The sequence below is a fragment of the Cariama cristata genome, unplaced genomic scaffold (assembly GCF_000690535.1).
Source record: "Cariama cristata isolate BGI_N322 unplaced genomic scaffold, ASM69053v1 scaffold87, whole genome shotgun sequence".
NCBI classification, from domain to species: Eukaryota; Metazoa; Chordata; class Aves; order Cariamiformes; family Cariamidae; genus Cariama; species Cariama cristata.
In genome coordinates this window covers 3093-26619 of record NW_009626841.1, presented here as the reverse complement: position 1 = coordinate 26619, position 23527 = coordinate 3093, and the positions used below count along the sequence as shown (strand labels likewise).

At 38.7% G+C, this 23527-nt stretch overlaps 1 protein-coding gene across 1 annotated transcript; it reads right to left on the bottom strand.

Annotated features, from left to right (window-relative positions):
• Positions 1–4674: 4674 nt before the first annotated feature.
• IL18R1 (interleukin 18 receptor 1) lies at positions 4675–23272 on the bottom strand. Its single transcript, XM_009704169.1, has 10 exons — positions 23224–23272; positions 21910–22150; positions 15814–15991; positions 14030–14183; positions 13486–13548; positions 11013–11169; positions 10697–10830; positions 9126–9287; positions 6707–6865; positions 4675–5075 (listed from the first exon to the last, which is right to left on the bottom strand). Exons 1-10 carry the CDS (start codon positions 23270–23272, stop codon positions 4675–4677), a joined length of 1698 nt encoding a protein of 565 aa, XP_009702471.1.
• Positions 23273–23527: the final 255 nt, after the last annotated feature.

Sequence of the window (23527 nt, the reverse complement as noted above, 5' to 3'; positions counted from 1 at the left end):
CATAGTCAAAATACCTCAAACAGATACAATTTTCCTGCAATGCATAGTAAACAGTTTTGTAACCACATATTGAAATGAGGTCTCCAGCACATGACTGAAATTGGCTTAACTATGACAGTGGTCAAAAGAATTAGAGCAGTAAACTGTGAAGCTCCTTGATTATCTTTCAGAAACACCTTAAGCCATCAGTGTACTGAACTCTATTATTTTTCTATTTGATATGTAATAAGCTACAAATATATTACACTGGACTGTGGTATATCTTGCTAATGTACATATTATATCTCACCAACAGAGACCAGAGTGAAGATCAAACAATGCAATATAAGAGACAAATCCCTGTGATGAGTTGTTTATAAATTTAGCTGACAATGAAAATAAAAAATGAGACTATTGTGGTCTATCTGCAGCTGCTTTCACTGAAGTTCAGGAAATTTGGATTGCTGAAACAGAGCAAGATGTCACGAGTTGATCAAAACTGGTATAGATTCTCACGGAGTCTTTTTTCCATTTTGATTTTTATGTAACTTGTGGCTATCACAGAAAGCTTTGTAACTACTGTTTCACTCAGGCACTTTATCTAATTATAGCTACTAAATCAGAAAACTATTTCCCAAAAATACAATCACTTCTTCTTTTTCAAAGCACTGAATACTTTTCAACTATATCATAAGCATCTCCTCAGGAAAGGTGACATTTCAAATATTTTATTAAATATATAGAATCATAGAATCATCAAATCGTTATGGTTGGAAGAGACCTCAAAGATCATCAAGTCCAACCTTCTACCCAATGCCACCATGCCTACTAAGCTCACTAAACTATGTCTCGAAGCATGACATCAAAACGTTTTTTGAACACCTCCAGGGATAGTGAGTCCACCACCTCCTTGGTGAGCCTGTTCCAGTGATATATATATAGGATTTAATGACGTAAAAGTTGCCTCTTCTGTGCAAGCCAGATCATAGTCATCTCTAAAATGAAAGCCAATTTTTTTTTACTGTCTATAAGAAATCAAGATAGAAAAGGACAACTTCAATATATAACCACAGTTCTAGAGTAACCTTCCAGGCCAGACACATGTTCATACCTGCTAATCTTTATTTTCTTGCCATTTTTTAACAACCTTTAACACATGAGGCATTAATCTATCAATTTCTGGATGTGACAGATAGAATTCTGGACCATCCTGCACAAATCAGCTGCATATTGCCTTTAGGTCTGACACATCCAGCATACGACTAGCCTTGCTCTGCACACACAATAGTCCTGTGCCCAAGGTGCATCCCAGTTAGAGCTCTCCTTTTTGTGCTGACTGCAACAGTCATGTTTAACTTCTAGTTTGGTAAACACACTATCGACAGCTTGCTTCTGCACACATCTTCAGTTGCTCTGCAATATAACCAGCAAATCTTACAGTTCCCTCTGTCCTCCAGTCCCTCTGCAAATCTCTTGCTTTCTTTACAATCTGGAGAGTGGTGGAAGAGGTAGGATTTGTCCTTAGGCTTGGATATGGAGTGACACAGCTGCTCAGGGGGGGCATTTACTCCTGTTTCACAAGTTCTACATCTCCTCATATCTCTGTAAAGAATGCAGATGCTAATGCAGGAGCAGAAGTACCTATAGCAGGAAGAAATTACAGATATGGAACTAGACATAGTGTCCATTTGCAGGCACCCTTTCACTCAAAAAGCCTCTCCAGAATTCGTGCAGACACTGAAGGTGGACACACAGGACAGGGCACATGGACAACTACAATTCGCCAACCTACATTTCCAGGCCTTTAGATAATACTACACTGTAGTACGGATACTATATACAATACTAACACCTTGTAGTACGTGCAAGAGAGACAAGAACCTTCAAGACTAGTGACTTACAACAGCAGTCTCCTCACTGATCCCATCTGCACCCTTCTCTGGGAAATTACATATTCCAATTGCTTGTTTGGATTTGGCTTTGTTTAAATTGTTCTACAGTACAAATGAGACATTTATTGCTTGTGGAGAGCAGGTCTAACCACACTCTTGCTTTTTCTTGCATTTTTTCTTCTTACATAAGTTTGATTTTTGACACTTACTGCTGTCTAACTGCAGCTAAAATGGAAGCCACAGATGGGAGAAGGGGGAAATAAAGTTTTATTAAGTGCAAAAATGGAACAAAAACTGCCATATAAATCACTGCAATGACCCATTACCTCAAACCAACTATCATGTGAATTCACTTATAAATTGACATATACATGATAAGGTAAATCAAGACAACTACAGTCTATAAAAGTCATATTAGCAGCTCCTTTTCTCTAGGGACTGGTAAACAGAAAGCAGGCATTTCCAAGCCCTGACTGAAGTCAGTGATTCAGGATATAAGAGCAATAAGAACAACATCTGGTGTTAATATGAGTATGCATATCCTTAATTTCCCTTGTCTCCTTTTACCACTGCATGGGCAGTGAGGATCAGCTATAAAGATTAAATGACTGTGTCACTATACTATTCTGTGCAAAAATACTTGCCCTTTAACAGATATTGAGTAGTTCATTGTACTACATCTGAATGTCTGCTTTGCTGGCATTCACACAACTTTGGAGTTAATGTCATTTAGCTTTCAACCTTCCTTATGTATAGTCCTCTGTTATTCTGTAAAACCTCAGTGTGGTCAAATTCTGTATGATCTCACAATCTTCAGGGTACAGCTTCTTGAGGTATAGCAGGTATATGCAGTCACATCATCTCTCCAAGCTGAGGTGAGGGGACATTCATGGCAAATTCAATCTCAATTTATAGCAGCTGATTCTCATAGAGGGTAGGCTCAGTCCAGAGCTTTTAACAAACCATGTGCACTGTCCATATTCACATGCGTAGTATAACACATTTGACGCTATGTTGTTAGGCAATACATTGATGACAGCATATGAAAAACTATGTGGCTGAGAAGTAAGCTTAACACCTCAGTTAAGTACCAGGAAAGTTACTAACTTTTCTGTCAGCTGTTTGGCGAAGAAATGGATGTGCCCAGTATGTACCATGACATTTCTGAAGTAAGGGCAATCATTAGTCTTGCAGGAGAATGTTAAAACTGATCTGTGGTTACAAATCACAGGAAACACTGCTAGAGAAGAACTGAACCTGGAGAAAGATTTGGAAATGGAAAGACACACATATCTACAGAGCAGAAATCCTCTTCAGTAAAAGCTTAAGCCAGAGAATGGCTTTTCCCTGAGTAGCATGTTTCAAGAGCTCTTTAGTTGCCTGACAGGAAGAGGAAGACCTCTTGGACCTCATCTGAAGGACACCACAGACGTGTGCCTTATTCCTTTGTTCCTTCTCATCTGCGTGTTAACTTGGTAACTGTCTTGTCTCCATTTCGTAAATTAATGTTTAGCCTTTACTTTTACCTGAACATTTGTCAGAAACTATGCTTGATTATGGGATATTTGACAAACAACAAGGTATTTCATTCTCATGAATCTTGAGACATTGCCATGACACCCAGCACTCCAACAGAGTTCTCAAGTGCACTGTGAAGGTAACGGAGCTCCTCTACTACAGCTGCATGATCTAAGTGTCAGTGTCAGAGATGTCTCCTCTCAACTAGCATTAGCTGAATGCAAGACAATGATGAGAGTGGGCTGAGCCTTGATGGTCCTCCCAGCAAACTGACAGATCGTCCAAAATGATCCTCCATTGATTTCTTCCCACTGGTACTAGGAGGAAATACAGTTCCGTTTTATCCAGGAATTTATGTCAGATTGGTATCTTCTGCCAGGCAGCTAATAAATTGGGAGGATTATCATGGGTTTGAATGGCATTCCTAAGTTTGTTTTAAAAACTTATGCTAAGTACAAGTGTTCCAAAGGGTTAGGACTATATGTACATATTGGAGATTTCATTCTCACATAAATCCCCTACATTCCTCAGCTGAAGGCAGCTAAAGGTATAATGTAGATACCAGTGTCTATGATCAAAATACTATTATCTCTATCCTATCCCCCTCTTCTACCTGCCAAAATGTGCATTTACAGTATTCTCAGTGAAACAGGAGGATGGAAACTGTTTTTACCATTCCTCCAAATCACTTCCACTTGGCCTGTCTAGACCACATACAACTCAGTAGTGAATACCAAGTTCAGTATTCGCTACTGTGAATACAGTAGCGAATACTGAAGCCCGAGCAAATCTGCCCTACCCTTTCTAACCTCCATTTTCTCTGTTTTCACTTGATTTTTCTGCTTGACATTGCCCAAAGTCTGCATGCCAAGCTCTCTGGGGCAGGAGCCGTTTGGGTCTACTCCCAAGCAGGATCCCTAGGAAACACCAAAATACAAAACCTAGAGCATCTAAATAATAATACTTTGCAAATACTGACATATTTATTGAGGGACCTCAAAAAGTATGCAAGTATAACTAATGTCATTCTACATTACTGGAAAATATGAAATCAAAATGTTTTGCATTGTGCTTCTGCTCCTGGTCTAGATTGCTGAGGAAATTCTCTCTGGGATAGCATTTAGCATTGGGGTTAACATCATCCTAGCCATTGTTACAATTTCTACATTCTTCTCGGACTTGGCGTCTTATGAACACTATCTTCCCAAAGTAAGTGTGCAGTTTGTGTTTTCTATTAGTTAGCAAAATGCGCAATTTTCTGCAGCATCATCTGTCTCCAGAATTGTTATACGACTGCATTAAAGTCCCAGCCCTCAGCCCGTGGTTGAGCTCCTTCTGAGATTACGTCATGATTATTATAGTGCCCTTTGGTGTTTATCTTGGCAGGTTTTGCTGGCATCAGGTACCGAAGGTTCTTCCAAAATCTGGAATTCACAGGAAGAGATTCATCCTTTTTCCACTTCACAACCCTCTTTGATGGTAAAAGAGACAGTGATTCTGGCAAGAAATTGTAGTCACTTATAGGCAGATATTCAATTAATATGATCTTAGTTTTCCTTTCAACTAGGGCTTTATGCAGTCCACTCTCAAGTTCATACATGGCTCTGTCAGAAACGTAGTTCTGGCTCAGTATAATGATTAATCTTCGGCTTTTGTCAATGAATGAATGGATATCATCAACAACCGCTGCAAATTAAAGATAAATGTGTTATTAAACTAAATTGAAAGGATAGGCACTGAATCGACTTATCCTTTAACAATTGCACGTGTACCAAAAATGATCCCCTTATAAAGTGACAGCATGTAAGTACCCTGTCCCTAAGCCGAGATTAATACGCATTACAGATGACAAGTCCGCAAAAATGATCTCAGGTGTGGCCAAAGTTTGTTCTCTGGAGCAGACAAAAACCTACATACAATCTCCAGCTACCCTAGACAGCTGTCTGTCAGTAGTCACATGGATAGAAGGTTACAGCAGAATTTATTTTCCCTCCAACCAGACATCTCTTTGCTCTTTCATGATAAGACACTATTGGAGTGATTCCACAGAAAGTCACCAACAGCAACCTCTCTCCAAATATTCAGTAGCCCTCAGGTTGCTCCTTCCTTTATGTCACCGAATACCCAAATCTATTGCCAGTAATCCAAGGCTGAGAAGACTAGCATGTGATGATAGAATGAGTTCCAACTGTGTTTTAGACCCATGACTTTTGTCATGACAAGCGATGAATGAAATCAAATGGTGATATGCTTCAAACACCCATGCACCATATTCAATTCTCATGCACAATTTCTTGTGCTTGCTTCAGCACCATGGGACAAGGTCTACAGAGACCAGAGATCTAGAAAACAGGCCTTTGCAAAGCAAACTCCAGGAGTCAACTAAAGACGAGAAAACTGAGAGCAGAAGGAGGCTGACAAGGGTATTACAACACACTAGATGGTCCTGTGAATAGAAGGAAATACTTTGTTTTCCATATTCACAATGTATCAGAGCAGAGAAAAGGAAATAAGCTAAAACTACTGAAAGAACTGGACAATACTCAGAAAGCCTTTTTTTAATACATTTTTTAAAAATGGCTTGGGAGAGCTGTGGCACCTCTCAGGTTAGAAAAATACGTCAGGAATGGATACAAGGAGACAAGATCCTGCCTTGTCAAGGCGGTTGACCTTATTGTTCTGTGTTTTTAACAATGAAATTCTATTCCTCAACTAGATCTTTGGACTAAATTGAATCCCCTAGTATCTTTTTTCCAAGCACCTGCAAAATTCTATCCACTGGCCATTTAGAGAAACAAAATTCCATGTTCTCATTTCTATTTTGTTATAGCACCCATTACATTCACAAAATGGTTTCAACCACCACACTGAAGATACTGCAAACATACAAGTTACCTGAGAATAACTAGTACCAGAGACACCAGCTGCTCTGTGCAGTAAATGTGAGTTCATTCATAGGCACCTGCTCTCAGCAAAAGCAGAGCAAGAGCGCGATTACTGTGAAACATCTGACATCTTCTCTGTTCTCACCTTAATTTTTTCCATGCTAGCTTTTTTCCATCTGTTCATCTTGGTTCTGTGTAACTAAAGATATGTGTGTGTGTATATGTGTATAGGTGTATATCAATTCATAAATATATCTGTAAAATACATAAAATGTGTGCACGCAAACTTTGCATGCACATAGTCTAGACTGAAATGATACATTTTTCATTTAATGTACAACACATTTGAAAGAATCCCTTCTAATTACAGACTTTTAATTTTGTGTGAAAATCATGTGCCTATTTAATGACAAAAATATTCAATACACTTACCTCCTCCAGGGGATACATCCCTCTCAAATATACATAACTTGTATCCAAAGTTTTCTTCTAATATCATGGGTAATATCTTCAAAGCAAATTCTCTCTCTTCTTCAGTAGGAGAAATGCAGTCTTTCAGGTAAGACACAAATGCATCATATTCTTTTCCATCTGGAAAGAAATCACCAATTGTTGTCCTGTAAGCAACCATTAGAAATAACAGTATCTGATCCACCATTCTGGTTTTCAAACTTATTGTCTCAGTAGCAAAGCACCTAGAAACTCCTGCTCTTTCCTGTGATATCCCAAACAGTCTTCAAACAAAAAAAGTCCTGAATCAATTTAAATCTGATACAAAAGATTCTGATTGCATTTGGCAAATATTTGAAAATAACATATCCTTTCTACATTAAGGTGTTTGGTTTTTTTAAAAAAAAACACATGAATTTAACAGTTAATGTCACATCTGTGATGATCAAGAAAATGAAGGTAAGCAAAAAATGTGTTTTTAACATGATAAAAATGCTATTTAAGTGACAGTGCAGACTTCCACATTTATTTTACTCTTTGTCTAAGACTATCAAGTAGTTCTGTAGAACGGGTACTGGCAAAAGAGAATAAATCAATGTATTATCTTAATTATAAGAGTATACTGTGTCCAGTCGTGCTTTGGGCAGTAATTTACAAACACAAAATCCAAGACCAATTCAGAGGCCAGGTGTACCACATTGCATGATATCTAATTGAACCTTACCACAGAACAACTATCTGGATAGATACAGTGGCACAAATAGCTTTGCATCTTACACTGTACTTCTTTGCTTCCCTTTCCAGATACTTTACTACACGTAGTTCATAAGAGAGAGTACAAACTAAAGCCCATGAAACCCTACGCAAGCAAGAGCTCTAGGGGTAGGAAATCCATTGCCTAGTATCAGATAATCAGTTCCTCCAGGGTGGCCTAGTCCAGGTTCTCAAAGATCCTCCCTGTATGCCAGTGTACGCAGTGACAGCTAACATCAACAGGTAACAATTAAGCAGGCATAAATGACGTCCACCCATGACTGAGAAATCTCCAACAACTGCAGTTTATTCAAGCTATATTCAAGTTGATTTGGAGACTAAGGAGAGCTAAGAAAATCAGGTGCATATATACAGCAAGCTTTTTCAACACAATTTTCAGAAAAATTATACCCAGAATTGGGTAACTGTCAGGCTTGCTCCTTAAGTGAAGGTCACAGCGACGCTGCCTGGCAAGATACCAGGAGTGTGCTCTCCTGCTCTCCTTAGATGCATTTAGTGACAAACTTATGAACATTGCAATGGCCTCTACAGTCAAGGAAGCATTTTAACCTTCACCTCACTGAAGGGCATCAGTGGGGTGAAAAAAAATTTCTGTCAGTCTGCCTGTCTGACAACACCAGAGTGTTCATCCTCTTTACAGAGAGATAACTGTAAACTTTTCCACTTTCGTCAACTTTTGTGATGAAGAATATGGCAGAACAGAACACATCTGAACAGCATCTAACCAACATCTGGAGGTGTTGGTGGACAGCCAGCTGAACATGAGCCAGCACTGTGCCCAGGTGGCCAAAAAGGCCAACGGCATCCTGGTTTCTATCAGCAATAGTGTGGCCAGCAGGACCAGGGCAGTGGTTGTCCCCCTGTACTTGGCACTGGTGACACTGCACCTCGAGTGCTGTGTCCAGTTCTGGGCCCCTCACCACAAGAAAGACCTTGAGGTGCTGGAGTGAGTCCAGAGAAGGGCAACAAAGGTGGTGAAGGGTCTAGAGCACAAGTCTGATGGGGAGCGGCTGAGGGAGATGGGGTTGTTTAGCCTGGAGAAGAGGAGGCTGAGGAGAGATCTGATTGCTCTCTACAACGACCTGAAAGGAGGGTGTAGCCAGGTGGGGGTCGGTCTCTTCTCCCAAGTTACAAGTGATAGGACAAGAGGAAATGGCCTCAAGTTGTGCCAGGGAAAGTTTAGATTGGATATTAGGAAGAATTTCTTCACTGAAAGGTTTGTCAAGTGCTGGAACAGGCTGCCCAGGGAAGTAGGAGTCACCATCCCTGGAGGTATTTAAAAGACGTGTCGATGTGGTGTTTAGCGACATGGTTTAGTGGTGGATTTGGCCGTGCTATGTTTATGGTTGGACTTGATGATCTTAAAGGTCTTTTCCAACTTAAACGATTCTATGATTCTGGACTTCCACTGTTCCAGAGGCATCTGCTGTTACTGCCTCAGGTGTGTAACAAACTCACTTTAGCACCTGACCATCAAGTTCTCTTTTACATATTCTTTGCTGTTTCTACTCACAAAACTCCTGGATTTATTTGTCTCTTCCTCAAAGGTGACTGTTCTGCAGAACCTACCAGAAACTATTTTTTAATCAATACACTTATTTCAATGTTGGCATTAGCCAAGACATACCTCCAGCAGTGTCATCTCTTCTGCATATGTTCCTGTAAAATAGAACTAAGTCGACTCTAAACATCACACAGAAAAACACCGCAGCTACAGCAACACATGGAAACAGTACAGCAAGGACCATTCCAGTTGTAAATATGTGCACAGGCAGATCTCGGGTGTTCCCTGTAAAACAGAAACCCAGGAAATTATTGCCTTAACAAAGAGAATTACATGACAAGATTGCTGTATTCAATACTGATGGCATCTTAAAATCACTCCCAAAAGTCACAATGCTGATATGAATCCTTTCCTGTTAATAATTCAATCACATATGCATGCCATTTGTCCTGAGATGGAGAAGAACTACAGAACATGGATTACTCTAAATACTGGAGAAACAATCTGGCACGCATTCACACACCCTCCACACACATAAATGAACTGTGTGTGGGATCAAGACAGACACTACAGATCCTCATAGATATACAGCGTCCCAAACTGATGGTCACTCACTTCTATGATGAGTTTTCTTCAGGTTCTTTATTATTTCCTGTTATTCTCTACCTTTCACCCCTCTCTCAGTCCACCCATAACAGTCCTTAATGTCCTCTTTAATATCTTTGCCCAAGATTTTTTTTTTTTTTTTTCCTTCTGTCTCTAGTCTGTTTCAGGCTTTCATTTGGGTTGGGTTGGGTTTTTCTAATTATTATTCTGTTATCTTTGTCTTTTTACTTCCACATAGAGATTTTTAACCCTTAAATCTTTGTGAAGTCTTTATGAAGTCACTGTCAAGTCATGCTCATTGTAGTCTATTTCATTTGCTTTATTATATGCATCATCTTTTGAGTAGTCTATTTTCACATATTTCCTCCCAGTAAAGCTTGGAAAGGCGTGAGAGAGGTGGAAAACAAGAGGGGAATGCCCATTTGCCATGAACCTCCAGGCTGTTTGGACTATAAATGTGAAGTACTACTACATGGTAGAGGTCAGCTTTCCATAGTTAGAAGGATAGGGACCCTGACAAGAGAGAAACTATCAACAAGAACATTTCAGACATTATCAGGAACATAAAAGATTGACCTTTCCAGGAAAAAAAGAAAATAAACCAAAACAAACTACAAAAACCAACCAAAACCTCAGATTTTAATTTTAGAAAGAGCTGCTTAATAAACAAAGCAATCCAAACAGCAGACTCCGGGCTCTACCAAGCTTTGGGTAGTTAACCCTCATGATGCCACCAATCTGACGAGTAGGAGAGCCCAGGGAACGCTCTGCCACGGGATCCAACAAAGTGCTGCCCAGGGATCAGTCAGAGCATAGCTCAGCCTCCCCAGTTAAGCCCACAGCAGCAGCAATTGAACCATGGAGCCCTCACACACCTGCTCCAGCAGATGTAGCAGCAACCCCTGCTGCCCCTGTCTCAGAGCAGGAATCACCCAGGGGGTTGTTAGATCCAGCACCAGATGGACCAGGACCTTCATATGCTCACAGACAGATTTGGAGAGATGTTCTGAAATCCTACCCTCAGGATTGGAAGGCTGGCATGATTAATAATTACATATGAGAAATATGATTCCTAGATTATACCGTACCTTTCTTCAGTTTCACTATTTTTATTTGTGTTCTTTCATTAGCTTGCAATACGCAGGTGAAATTATGATGCATGTCCTCGTCTGTTACTTTTTTAATCCGTAGTAGGCTTGTGACATAGAACTTGTTTCCCAGCCTGCAACAAGGAATCATGTTAGCAACACTATCTGTACAGAAACCTACAACCAGCAGAGAGGCAGATTTTGACAAAAAGGTTCTAAAATAACCTCAGACTGAGGTTTTACTGAATTTGCAGTTCCACAAGGTGCAGGACATTATCATATACAAACAAAAGTGCAGTATTTTCAGGAAACCTACTGTAATTTTTTGAACTCTTCTTCACATATTGAAGGTTCATTCTCAGGGATACGTGTGCATTTTTTTGGAAATGTTTGATTAATTAACCAGTAGAGGCTGGCATCTTCTTGCATATCATAACCCAAGAAACCTGTGCAATTGAGTATCTCTTCTTTACCTAAACAAGGCATAACAAGAGAAGATCCAGTCAGAAGCAGCATTCATGTTCACAGTGCAGTAAAATGTCAGCTTTTCAGGCAACGTATCCCATGAGCTGTGCTCCTTTCTGGACTTTATAGCCCCTGCACCATGTTTCGTAGGTGTTCCACCTGCACTGATGGCGGCTTTGGCAATCACACACAGGGCTCTGTTGCACCTTGTTGCAGAGTGACAGTCATCCACTGCTTTCTCTCAGATAAACTGTCACAGCCAGAAGAGTTTAAATAGGCCAGAGAATTTCAGGCTTTAGAGAACTAAAAGGAGTTGGACTCGATGATCCTTGCGAGTCCCTTCCAAATTGAGATATTCTATGATTCTATGAAGTAGACCATGTTTGCAGGTAGAGAATGAGAGGAAAACCTATTACCAGTGCCCCAGGGCCAGGTAAAAGTAAGTAACTGGTCAGGGGAATTACAACCAATTGATTATAATAACTAAACTACACACTATTACTCAATAAAACCAACACCTGTTAGAGACCCTACTGAAGTCTCACAGAAGAAATTCTCATCCCAGCACCACATCTGGAAATCTGCATAATCCTGAATATGTGAGCAAGTCACTTAGTCACCTACTTTGTACCATTTCAAAGGACTAATTGGAAGTGACAGGAACCACCCGTAGAGTTCATTTAATTATAAGAAAGAGTAAAACTAAAAAGACAGCTGTATACTTGGCAAAATAAAGGCAGAAGGCTGCAGCTCTGTGAGTATGAGATTTAATGATTTGCAAGGCATTTTATTTTAAACTTTGTCATGGCAAGTTTGACCTGAGGTTAGTTGCAACTTTACATCACCATTTCCAGGCTACGTCTGCATCATTTCCAGGGAACACATCCAGAACGCCCTTTATTAAGCCACAAAAGACATGTTTGTTCTTGTTCAGGCCATCATGCACAAATGCTTTCCAGTAAGCGAGGCCTGCCCAAGAATTCTCTAAGGGGACACATTATAAGCTGACTTGTCAAGTTTATCAGAGTGGATGCTGCCAGTGGAACTGCTTCAAAACTTTTAAAACAGAATCCAGCTGAAAACCTACCCATCTTAGATTTGGACCTTAGAAATCCAAATCACAGTGGTGCAGATTGAAACACAGACCTAAATTTCCAGTATCATGTACCTCACAACTCCAGCTTTTTCACCACACACAACAGCTATTTGGGGGGAAATATTATAGAACACCACCTAACAATGACAGGTTTGAAAGACTGTGGACCTAGCTCATCCAAAATTCCCTTCATTCTCCACCATGCCATCTGTCTCATCACTCAACAGGTAGTTCAATGACCTCATCAAATGACCTTATCAAGGCATATAAGGGATGGAAGACAGGTTGTTCATAATCATTTGATGCTGAAACCTGCTAAGGGTTGGGACAAGCACAGTAAGTGGGAAGAAATGTGCAGAAAGAGTTTTTTTTTGTACTGGAAGGTTGGGCGATATGAGGCATGATAGGATTGGGGTACTACCATTGGAAAAAGGACCTACCAACTGGTCTTTGTAGGAAGGAATTAAAATTAGCATCTGAGGTCCTGGGTGAGCAAATACGTGAGATACATGTATGAGCAACAGAGGGGGTAAATATTTTTCAGACTTGGAAAGGAAGGACTAAGTAACCAGATGGGAGAAGCCCTCAGGCACAGGAGAGGAAAAAGACAGGTAAACTTCTGTTTTTAAAAATTAATTACAGCCTCAGTCACAAAATCCTGGATCCCATCCAACCCTGTGTGAAGCCTGCAGACCATGTTATCTAACCTACTCCCAGCTAGAAGCACAGTGAAGGTCTTGGCTTTTGACAATATAACCAATTCTTTGCAGCAGATCTTCATGCTCGCATTGCCAGGACTGTCAGCCCTCACACTTCTCATTTCCCTGCTGAGTAACATCCTCAACTGCATCAGTTATTAAGGGGATTACTCATTATTGCTGTTCGCTGAACAAACCCGACGTCTTTCACACATCGCTCCATGGGGTTTGCTATCTACAAAAGAAAGCCATGGAGAGATGGTTTATCATCACCACCACTTTCTTTTGCTGGTCATAGAAGCAACCTCAGGTTCTGCCTCTGTAAAAGGGTGCAATTAGTGTACTTGTATATCAGTCATGGAACACACTAGGCAAAACACAATCAGATGTCAGGATGGATCAGATCCAGAAGGGTGCACAGACAATTCTTAGTTTGATTACACTTGATCAGACCATCAATCATAAAGAGATCAGAACAAAAGCATATATACGCAGTAGCTACCACAAAGATTCTTGTACTAATTTCATACCTATTTCTGTTTCAATTTCTTCATCGCGTCCAACTATCTCCAAACTTACAGCCTCTGGTGCATCTAAAATACAAAGAAGTACTGCTATTGAAGTAATAGCTTACCTACATTATAACACAGTAAAAATTACACATTTGCTTTATTTCTACAACTAATCATATACATGTCTTGCAATTCAAAGAACAATATCTGGACTCTGGCATTATTGAGTAGTTTAAAACACAGTATGTCCTGTGTTTTTTTCACATGTATATATATACAGTTCAGAATTTACAATAGTTCTCTAAAACTCTTGGTAAGATTGTACAGCTTACAGCAGCTAATTTTGAAAAAAATAAAACTGCAGGGGAAACATAGTAAATAAATTTTCCAATTTCGATAATATGTCATATAAACTCCTTCTTCTGCTTTTTTATTTTTGAAATAATTGTAAAATAGTTCAGATCACCCTTCTATATATTTATCAAATGAGAACTGTAATTAAAAATCTCCATAGTAAAGAGAATCAAAAAGCATGCTTCAAAATTTCAGAAAGCTTTCTTACCTTCTTCTACTACCAGCTTAATTGTATTTGTGCTGTGGTACATCTTTCCCTCATGACTGATTAAAATTTTACAGGTATATATCCCAGAGTGCTGTACTTTTAAGTTTCTAAAATCCAGTTCCTGCTCTGTTTGATTTTCATAGTTCTTACAGTCCTGCATCAATAAAGACAGAAGATATCATTCTGTCACAAACATACATTCAAAACCTTAAAGAAGTTAAATGTGATTTTTGAAACAAAGTGTCACCATCACTCCTTCACTATCTTAATGACATTTAACTGACCCAAGAGAGGTGAGGGTCCAATTTTCAGTCATGGTCACTTAAATGCAACATTTGAACATTTAATCCATTAGAAGCTGACAGCACTGCAATTCCAAGTAAGCACCTGGGTATAAAGATAATGTACGAGGAATTTAAATGCACTCATCTATTTTTTTCAAAATGATGGCCTGGGTTTGTAGGTGTCACCTGCTTGTGGCCAAAAGTTGTCTAGACTTATGAGGAGCTTTCAGGTTAAAGCAAAATGCCTCAACAATAGGGAAAGTTACCATCTCAGAGGGTGACGAGAGTTGGACTCACATTTGTTTACCCTCCCTATCCCCCAAAACAAACTCCAGTTTGTTGGTTTTGTTTGGTTGGGGTTTTTTTTAATTCATAGCACACACTAAGTGAAGTGTCCTGTGAAAACGCAGCAATGTTTGGTTCTGGTCTGAATTACCTTAGATCAAGAAGGGAAATGATCATTGCTGGAAATTATCCATTGAACAGACATTTCTTGGATGTATATGCTTACTACCAGGCTCTTGTACAAAAGGCATGTGTGACCAGTCCTGTTTTAGCTCAGCTCAAGGTGTGATACGAAGGCTCTGAAAATTTTCACCCAATCACCCACCAAAGGATATTTAGGCGCAAGGATGGCTGCTTCATCTGTCTCACACAGGCATTAAAATACTAGGCATCGGTATACTCAGCTTAGTCATGAGATAGGTCAGTCTGGGGTATGGTCCTTTACTGAGGAAAACATATCCACCTGTGGCCCTATTCATCAATGGTCCTATCCTCCCAGGCTCCAAAGGACAAGGAAGCAGGGCTGTGGTTCACTCTGCCAGGCAGAATCCAGATGCCCGTACCTAAGCAGCCAAAATCTCTTCCTGAAACTAATTCAACATGGAGTAAGCAGGGTCTGTTACTCCAGCCAGGACACCTGAGAGGAATAAGGAGCACGGGTCAAGGCGATGCATAGGGACAGGGTGGAAGAAACCTATTCATGGTCCTTCATGTAACAGACAAGCACAACACCCAATAGTTACAGGTGCTTACACAACTATCATCTATGCTTGGGCAAAAGCTGGTAGAGAGAAGACCGATGATTTGCCTAAAACGAACAGCAAAATTGAAAAGTTTGCAATTACTTTACAAGCACATGCCAACCGTAAAACAAATATCTTGGCACCTCATTTAGTGTCAGGATAGTATCTGTATCAGCAAAGTAGCAGCTGGCTAAATCAGCAAACAGAGATGTGTATCAGATCTTCTATCATTCCAAACTACCAGTTTATTAAGAATTTCTGATTACAGGTACATTTTTCTAACATATCACAGAGCAGAGAAAAGCTTTCTTTTGCATATCTGTCTGAAGTTTTTTTCCCTAATAACCTGAGAAATTAAAGCTTAACAATGTTTGTAGATGCTTCTAAAAATTTGCTTGTAATTAATTTTTCCTGCAATCAGATGTTTTGTTTCTATAGCTAATGATTTGAGTGATACTGTTTCAGTAATTACCTTGTACCATGTTATGCTATCATTTTCATTGCCAGACAATCCACTGCATTTCAGTGAAAGACCAGTTCCAGCATTTTTAATTTCTGTAGTTAAATGATTTTTGTTGAAACAGCTGCTTTTATTTCTTTCAAGTACATTCAAGGTCCACTTCTGAACTGTGAAATTCTGTTTTCCATTGCTGTGAAAAAAAAAACAAACCACCACAGAGCAAAATCCGTTTTAAGAGCTTGCTAAAGGAATGTGTGAGTTACACAATAAAATACAAATAAATTCTTTAATATATCTGTTAGGTAAAAAGTACATCTACAGCGACCTAACTATTTATATTCCCCTTTATTACTTTTCCACCCCCAACTGTGTGTTATTTCCGATAACAAAAGAGGTTATTTAAACTACATCATCTATCACAAAGCATTTGACAACACAATTATATCTATGAAATATGACAATGTATGCTATATCAACCAGAACAAGGATGCAACAATCTGTGGCATGGTGCATAGTTACAAGTGATCATAAAAGAGTTTTAGGACCTTGAATCAGCTAGTGATTTTGCGGGTTTAATCTCCTTTGCATTGCTAAGGTTTAAAGCAGTAACTGAAAAATTTTTTACATATTTTACAAATGGATAAGATGGGCAACTCTGCTTTTGTTCACAAAGCAACATTATTAATTGTTTGATACTGTGCAGATAGGCAGCGATATTTTGGAAATATTTCTAAACTACACAAGTGTCATGAATTACAGAATCATTTATGGATTCAAGCATGTCTGCAAAACAAGGTATCTTGGAAAGGATTCATATCTTTGTCTTTCAGTCTACACTGATCAGGGATCTACAGTGTCTGGCCACCTCAGGTTGACTGGAAGAGGCAGGAACTACCACTTCTAAAGCACGGTCATCACATCCCGTGCAGTATCTATAAAAGATCAGGCGAATATGCTCTAAAAATGCCTCTTCTGAATATCTAGCTGCTGACCACTGTCATTCAGCTATCTACTATGTTCTATTCACCTACTCCTCTAAAAAATCCAATTATAGCTGTGAGTTAATTCATTGCTGGATATGTCCAATACATGACTACCAAAAGAAAAGAAGCTGGAGGACTTTTGGTTTAATTTTGGCAAAGTTGGCCTAACTTCAGTAAAGTTAGGGCTTAAGAGAAAGTCAAACGCTGCCGTAAGTTAATGGGCGAGACTTCACAATTAGCGCATAAAGCTCTCATTTTTTACTGAACAAGTAGGGTCTGACGAAGCAAAAGCAGCAATCACAGAGCACTTCCCTCCAGTGTCAGTCATATCTTCATAAATATGTCTGAATATTTCTGTCGCCAAAAAAAGAAAAAGGAATTGTTCCCAGGAGAACTGAAACTAGTCAAGAATCATTTTGATGAGAAGGGCTCGGGGGACAATGCAGTTGAAATGGAGAAGGAAGCCTGAGGAGTGTATCAGCTTATACACCATTCTTGACTGACATGCCTTGTACTGTTACAAGATTCAGAAGTACTGTTAGGACATCATTTATATGACGAATTTGGACCAAGTTTGGATTTGGTCTTTCTTCCCTTTTTAAGCTCCCCAAACAGATGTATTTCTGTATTTTGCTCATCCTCTTCGAATTGTAGCCCTTTTTCAGCCTACACAGGTTCTCCTTGTTCTCCTTGGTCACTTGAGATATTCATTACTCATAATTGCAACTATCTAAATCAAAACATAGTGGTTTGGTTTCTCAATCAGTTAACTATGGTATCACAAACAGGAAAAACCTTATCAAAACTTTTCCATCAGAGATGTGCTCGCATGGGTATTCACAGTGGGTGGAGTCCTTCTCACCTATTCTTCAACATCACATTTACACATTGAAATCAGAGCTACTAATCACAGTCAGCAGTGGGGCCACAATCAATAGTCACCCTTTTAGAGTGCAGTTTACGTGACCTATTTTATATGCTTGGTTTAGGACAAGATAATTTGTGCTCCAGAAAGGCACCTTTCTCTCCCTGACAGTAAAGGTACCCAAGATAAGTTTAGGTGTAGACATAGATATTAGTTCCAATTAATTCCACTGAGTCTGTGTGTTTCTTTAGGCATCACACTAGTATCTGAATACTGCTGGAGAGGCAATTACAGATCTAGCCATAATATACATATGATTTTACTATCTAGATTCAGCAGATGGAAGAAAAGGATCAATAAAGTCACATGTTGTCCTCAGCACTGTCACTCCACAGAGGCTTTCTTCTGTGGTCATACCTTCATCATCTTCATCAATCCAACAAATATGACGATTTCACCCAAAGTGGATCAAGATATTCTACCTGATGAGCCAAAATCTGGCAAGAAGCAGCTCCCTGCAGATGACAAAACCATATCTATGCAAACTAAGATGAATTTGGCTTACATAATTTCTAGTCGTCTGCCATATACACAACTTTCAACAAAAAAATGCATTAAGTTGTATTGTTTAATCTGCTAGTGTCTGAGCTGTTATATTTCTATCCTGGTTTTCACTTGCTAAGATTCTTTAGTGACGATTTGCAGGGAACAAAACCATTTCTGGCTTAACAGCCTTTCAACTCCCCCCACCAAACCCACTAAGAAGGAAGTTCGACTCAGGAGAGGATACAGGGAAGTGAAAGCCCCTAGAGAATATAAACCAAATTTACGGGATACATAGCCAACTCTAAGTCATCCCTTCACTATTTCACTGCAACAAGCCACCGTTATCTCAATATTTCAATCTACAGCAAGAGCTGTCACTCTGCCTTCCAAACAATATTACCTCTAAATATGTGTGTTCCCACTGCTTTCAACTGCTCTAAACAGATTGAAAAAGCAAGCAGTATTAGGATCTTAAAATGTATCATGTGTTTATCATGGATCTCTATACTTTCGTTTTTTTCAGGAACCTCTAAGTTCCCTCAGTTTCAAGGTCACCAACAAAGAGCAACTAGATGACCCGCTTTTTTGTATGCTGGTTTTCTCTTTGATAACCACAGGATATACGCTGTGAAAAAACATACAAAGTAGAAATCCTGCCAAAGATGAGTGACACAGTTTTTCTGCTTACCGCTCCCACTAGAAGTGCATATGAAATCCTTTCTTTTCAAGAAATGTTGCTGAAGATGGACACACTCAGGCTTACAGGTGATGTCTATTAATCCCTGAAATTATATCCTAAGTCTACTACAAGAACACACACACGCGCACTTTAGCTATCTATGCTACTCCTCAGCAGGACACTTCTGCTTTAACTGGAAAACTCTCGATTCTTCTGTAAGTCAAAAATAAGTGGATAATACATCATGAAAACTAGTTACATTATTTTCACCTGTCGCTTCTTGCACATTGTCAGTTGTAACATATCAGGAAAAAAATCCCTAAATTTAATTAGTTTGCAAAATCTGTCAGCATGTGTTGTCTTACTTTTCTGAAAAAAGTGTATTTGTCACTTTGTTCACTAAAACTGCCTAAACAGTTATTAATCACTCTGAAAATCATTTCCCATACAGCTTACAAATACTTATCTCTAAATTAAATAGTTAATAAAATATACTTAGAATGTCTGCTTTCAAAACCAAAACTTTAACCTATTATAAATGCTCTGAAACTAATTCCATTCTAATTGTCATTCTTATTAAATCTGAAGCCAATTCAGTAGCCCACAATAGCCGACAATTTTTCCCTATCAATAGAGACTACTGAAAGTCCTCTGTCTCTGCAGAAAACTGTTTCTGCAAATAATAAGCTGTATTTGCTGAAATGTAATTGCTTTAATATGTTTTCCAATAGTGAGAACCATCATATAAGCTAAGTCCAAGATCCCATTAAAATCCCACGAAAAAAATCCCCTTATGCCTATTGTTCCAGCGGTAAGACCTGTGAATTGTTCCTGTGTGGGGACTGCAAGATTCTGGCATGTGCCTTCATTCTGATCCTAACAGAAAAATGAGTGTACAGGCCTAACGAAAGAAATTTTGAAAAAAAAAAAAAGTTGTTTCAGAGTGATCAAAATATATTCTTTCCATTAAGAAACTTTTTTTTTCAAAATAAAAATGCTTTCTTTCAGAACCGAGTTTTAAAATGTAGTAGTATAATATAGTCCTACAAAATGAAACAAAAAAGCAGAAAATCAAAACTCTTAATTCCAAATGAACGCTTTGATGTAATCAAAACCTTTCTTCTGAGTTTCTTGCTTAAGTAAATCAGCAAATCAAGACATTTCACAAAGGATTCAGACATTTTTGTGTTTTCCAACAAATACTATTTTTAACAAACTTCATCCTAATAGTTTTATTTCAGGTGTTCTCCTGTCATCTCCTTCCTCTATATGTAAGGCTGTTTCCCCCAGTTTTGAAGTTTACATTTTTTTCATATTCATCTTACAGAGTTCTTGTAATTTACTGTGGATTTACTGCCATTACTCCAAGTCCTTAAAATAACCACAAAACCGCAAGGACTGAATTAAGGCTGGGGTTATCACAGCTTTCCTCTCTTTTGTCCTTTATTTTAGACTACTTATGACAACCTCCTTCAGTAGCCTGGTGATTCAGGTATGCTCTCCGCCTATCCTTCCTCATGCCAAAATAAGTCAGAGCATGCATTTTATACCACTGGTTAGGTGCTGGCAGCAGTGAGTTGTTAGATTTAATAGCTTTTTAGCATCATATTCAGTGAAGTGACAGTATAGACGACTGGTCAAGGCCATCAATAAAGCCAAAATTTAATGCCAAAATCAGACTTGATATAAAAAGTACAAGTCCATGATAACAGACAAGCCTATGTCAGGTATTATCTAATGTTAACCCCCTACACACCAAAACCAGCTAGCTTCACTTGTGCTACTGCACACAAACGTCTGTACTCAATAGTACACCACCTTTGCACGACCTTGCACAACAAAGTAGCCAAACTACCATACTCATCACCCTTAAAGACAATTCTCTTAAGATTGGGTTCAACATACATGAGTAAAATTTTCCTCAAGGTTTACCTACTGTTTGGATAAAGAGTACTCTACAATTAAAAAGAAATCACATAAACCCGAAAGAAATAGTCTACCAGCAGACTTTCCATTTATAATATTTAGCATTTCAGATCCCGTGACTTACTACATTTTAAAATAGTATCAGTAAGACAATAATAATAATGATACATGGAAAATTAAACATGAGGTTTTCAGCTTCCAGGTTAATTTGGAAGTTAGCAATTGGAGTCTAGCTTAAAATGTAAACTATCAAATTTGTGTCTGTGATGTTTCTGGAGAAATGTGGAGAGCATTTTTCACTACCCACAGTCCCATAACCTTTATGAACCAGGCAAGAACCTTAAAAATATTACCTGGAGAACAGCACAAATCATCACATGCAAAATAATCTGCTTAACATTAATTAATGCTTCAATTTTAAGTGCTGAATTACAGTTTTGGTGCAAGTTAGTCCTAGAACTCCATGTAGTAAACCTTTGATTTAGTCCTTTAGTCTTTCATGGTAGTCTAATGAAGATTACCACCAAATAATTGAGGCCCACCCTTATATCTCCTTTTGACTCATGATGTTCTACAGTGGCAAGAAATTAAATCCAATTATTTAATTTGTTCTTTGAACAGCTCTAAGCGTGCAAAGGTTTACACAGAAACCAGAGTTCAGCTATGCTACTCTTTGTTTATTACTTTACTGTACAATTAGACCACTTGAAAGGCCTCATAGCGTGAGATCCACTCAATGCAGTAAGGAAGAACAAGTCTGGTGGAGAAGACAAGCAAATGTTTCCTTTTACTGGGCAGTGGGTAGAAGGGTTGCCTATCACTCACTTTGCTTGGGTAATTAATCACAAACCAGCAGAAATGCTACCTGCCTTATCAAAAGGTTTACAGAACCTTTAAAAGCCTGCAACTGCCTATAGCTATTTGTAAATATTACAGGTCTGCCTGGATGGTTATTGTGAAATGATGTGAAAAATGACACCGCAGTTAATGTTGTTTCCTGCACCTCCTTTGTACGGATGTCAGTAGCAATACAAAGCAAGACAAAGAAACTAGCTTCTTCATAGGCAAATGCAAAAGCAAGATGTTCACCCGCCAGCTTGTGTACCCACCTGTGACTGACAGAGTAATTGCCAGAGTCACTGAGTTCAGTTGGCCAAAATTCCAGAAAATTCATTTGGGAAACAATTCTGTGTGTTTCTTTTATCAGTTCCTGCTTTCCAGCATTTTCTTTGTACCAGTTTATTGTGTATGCTTCTTCCTGAAAATGTTCTTGCATTGACCCAAGATAACAGAGGAAAAAATATTCCCCTTCTAGCACGTCGATGGAGGTACGAAGAGGACACAGCTTCTCTTCAGAGAAAGAGGAAAAAAGATACATTAGGAAGCCAACTACTTCCTTCAGAAAATTACATTATCCTGACTTTAAAGTGATTTGCTGTGCTGCTGGTCTTCTATAAAGTGACTTTTGTTTCAGCAGAGTGGTTCGGCAGTACTTATTTAATCCAGCAATGCTTATTGGAAAACTCAGTTTTCTAAGTCTTTATTCTACCTCACTGAAGTAAAACCAGAAGGAAAAGGAAGGGAAAAAAAAAAAAGGACATTTCCCTAAGATTCTTTCACATCAGTCCAACAGCATCAGAATTAAATGGGCACAAATGGCAGAATCTGGCCTCACTCTACAGTAAAACAGCTGCCACAAATGGAAGGGGAAAGGAGAAATTCTTCACATATGGTTTGACTGCACAAATATGGCTAATCCTCAGAACCAGTCAACTGCCATAAAAGCAGAGATCCTATGAATTAACATTTGCATTTTCTTATCTTCTTAATTAAAGCTAAATCATTATGTAGCTAGATTTCTTAAAAACTTCAGACATCTTTGGGAAAGCTGCCTTGGAAGGAGATTATGTGTGTATAATTTAGCCTCAAAGTCTGCTTTTCCAATTAAATTTCCCAAATGTACCTTTGCATACAGAAGTCATTAAAAAATACAGAAAAGAGACCACGGTCTAACATTAATAGTGAAGAATAAAATAAGCCTTCAGTCTCTATTTCTTCCGAGGTTCTCAGAGATTCTCAGAGATGATTGTTGTTTAGCAAACTATTGTGACCATACTTCTGAATGGCACAAAAAGAAGTAGACTCATTCTCTTCCTTACTGTGGCTCTTCGTACAGCCATGCTCTCATACAACATCATCAGGTGTCTCCAGGTAGCATCTCTGCTTTTCTTATTTCATAATTTTGGTATTTGGGACCAAATTTCCTAAGTCTAGAGCTGAGCTGAAATTGCCAAACCCTTTAATATTTTGTTCTTAGCTGCAAAATATAAAATTTGCCCCACTCTAAGCAACTGTCAAGATAATGCCACATACTCAGCAAATATTTGGAAGGTTCTACTATTGAAATGAAGATTTATACTTACCAGTGGCAGATTCAATGATAAACATTAAAAAAAAAATAAACAGAGTCATTTTCTTGAGTTACTTCTCACTTTTCTCCGGAAAAATGAAACTGAATTGTTGTTGCTTGTTCTGAAAGCCTAAGAAAAACAGATTCATAATTCATCACAAGTGCAGTGAAACAGATTCCTTTGAGCATGTGAGCAGTTTAACTATTGCCTGGTACTGAAGAGGGCTTTCCACACGGAAAGTTACACATTTTTATCATAACAGTTATTTTCATACATCAGGTAATGTAACTACATTTTTCTTGGCAAGTTTATTTTA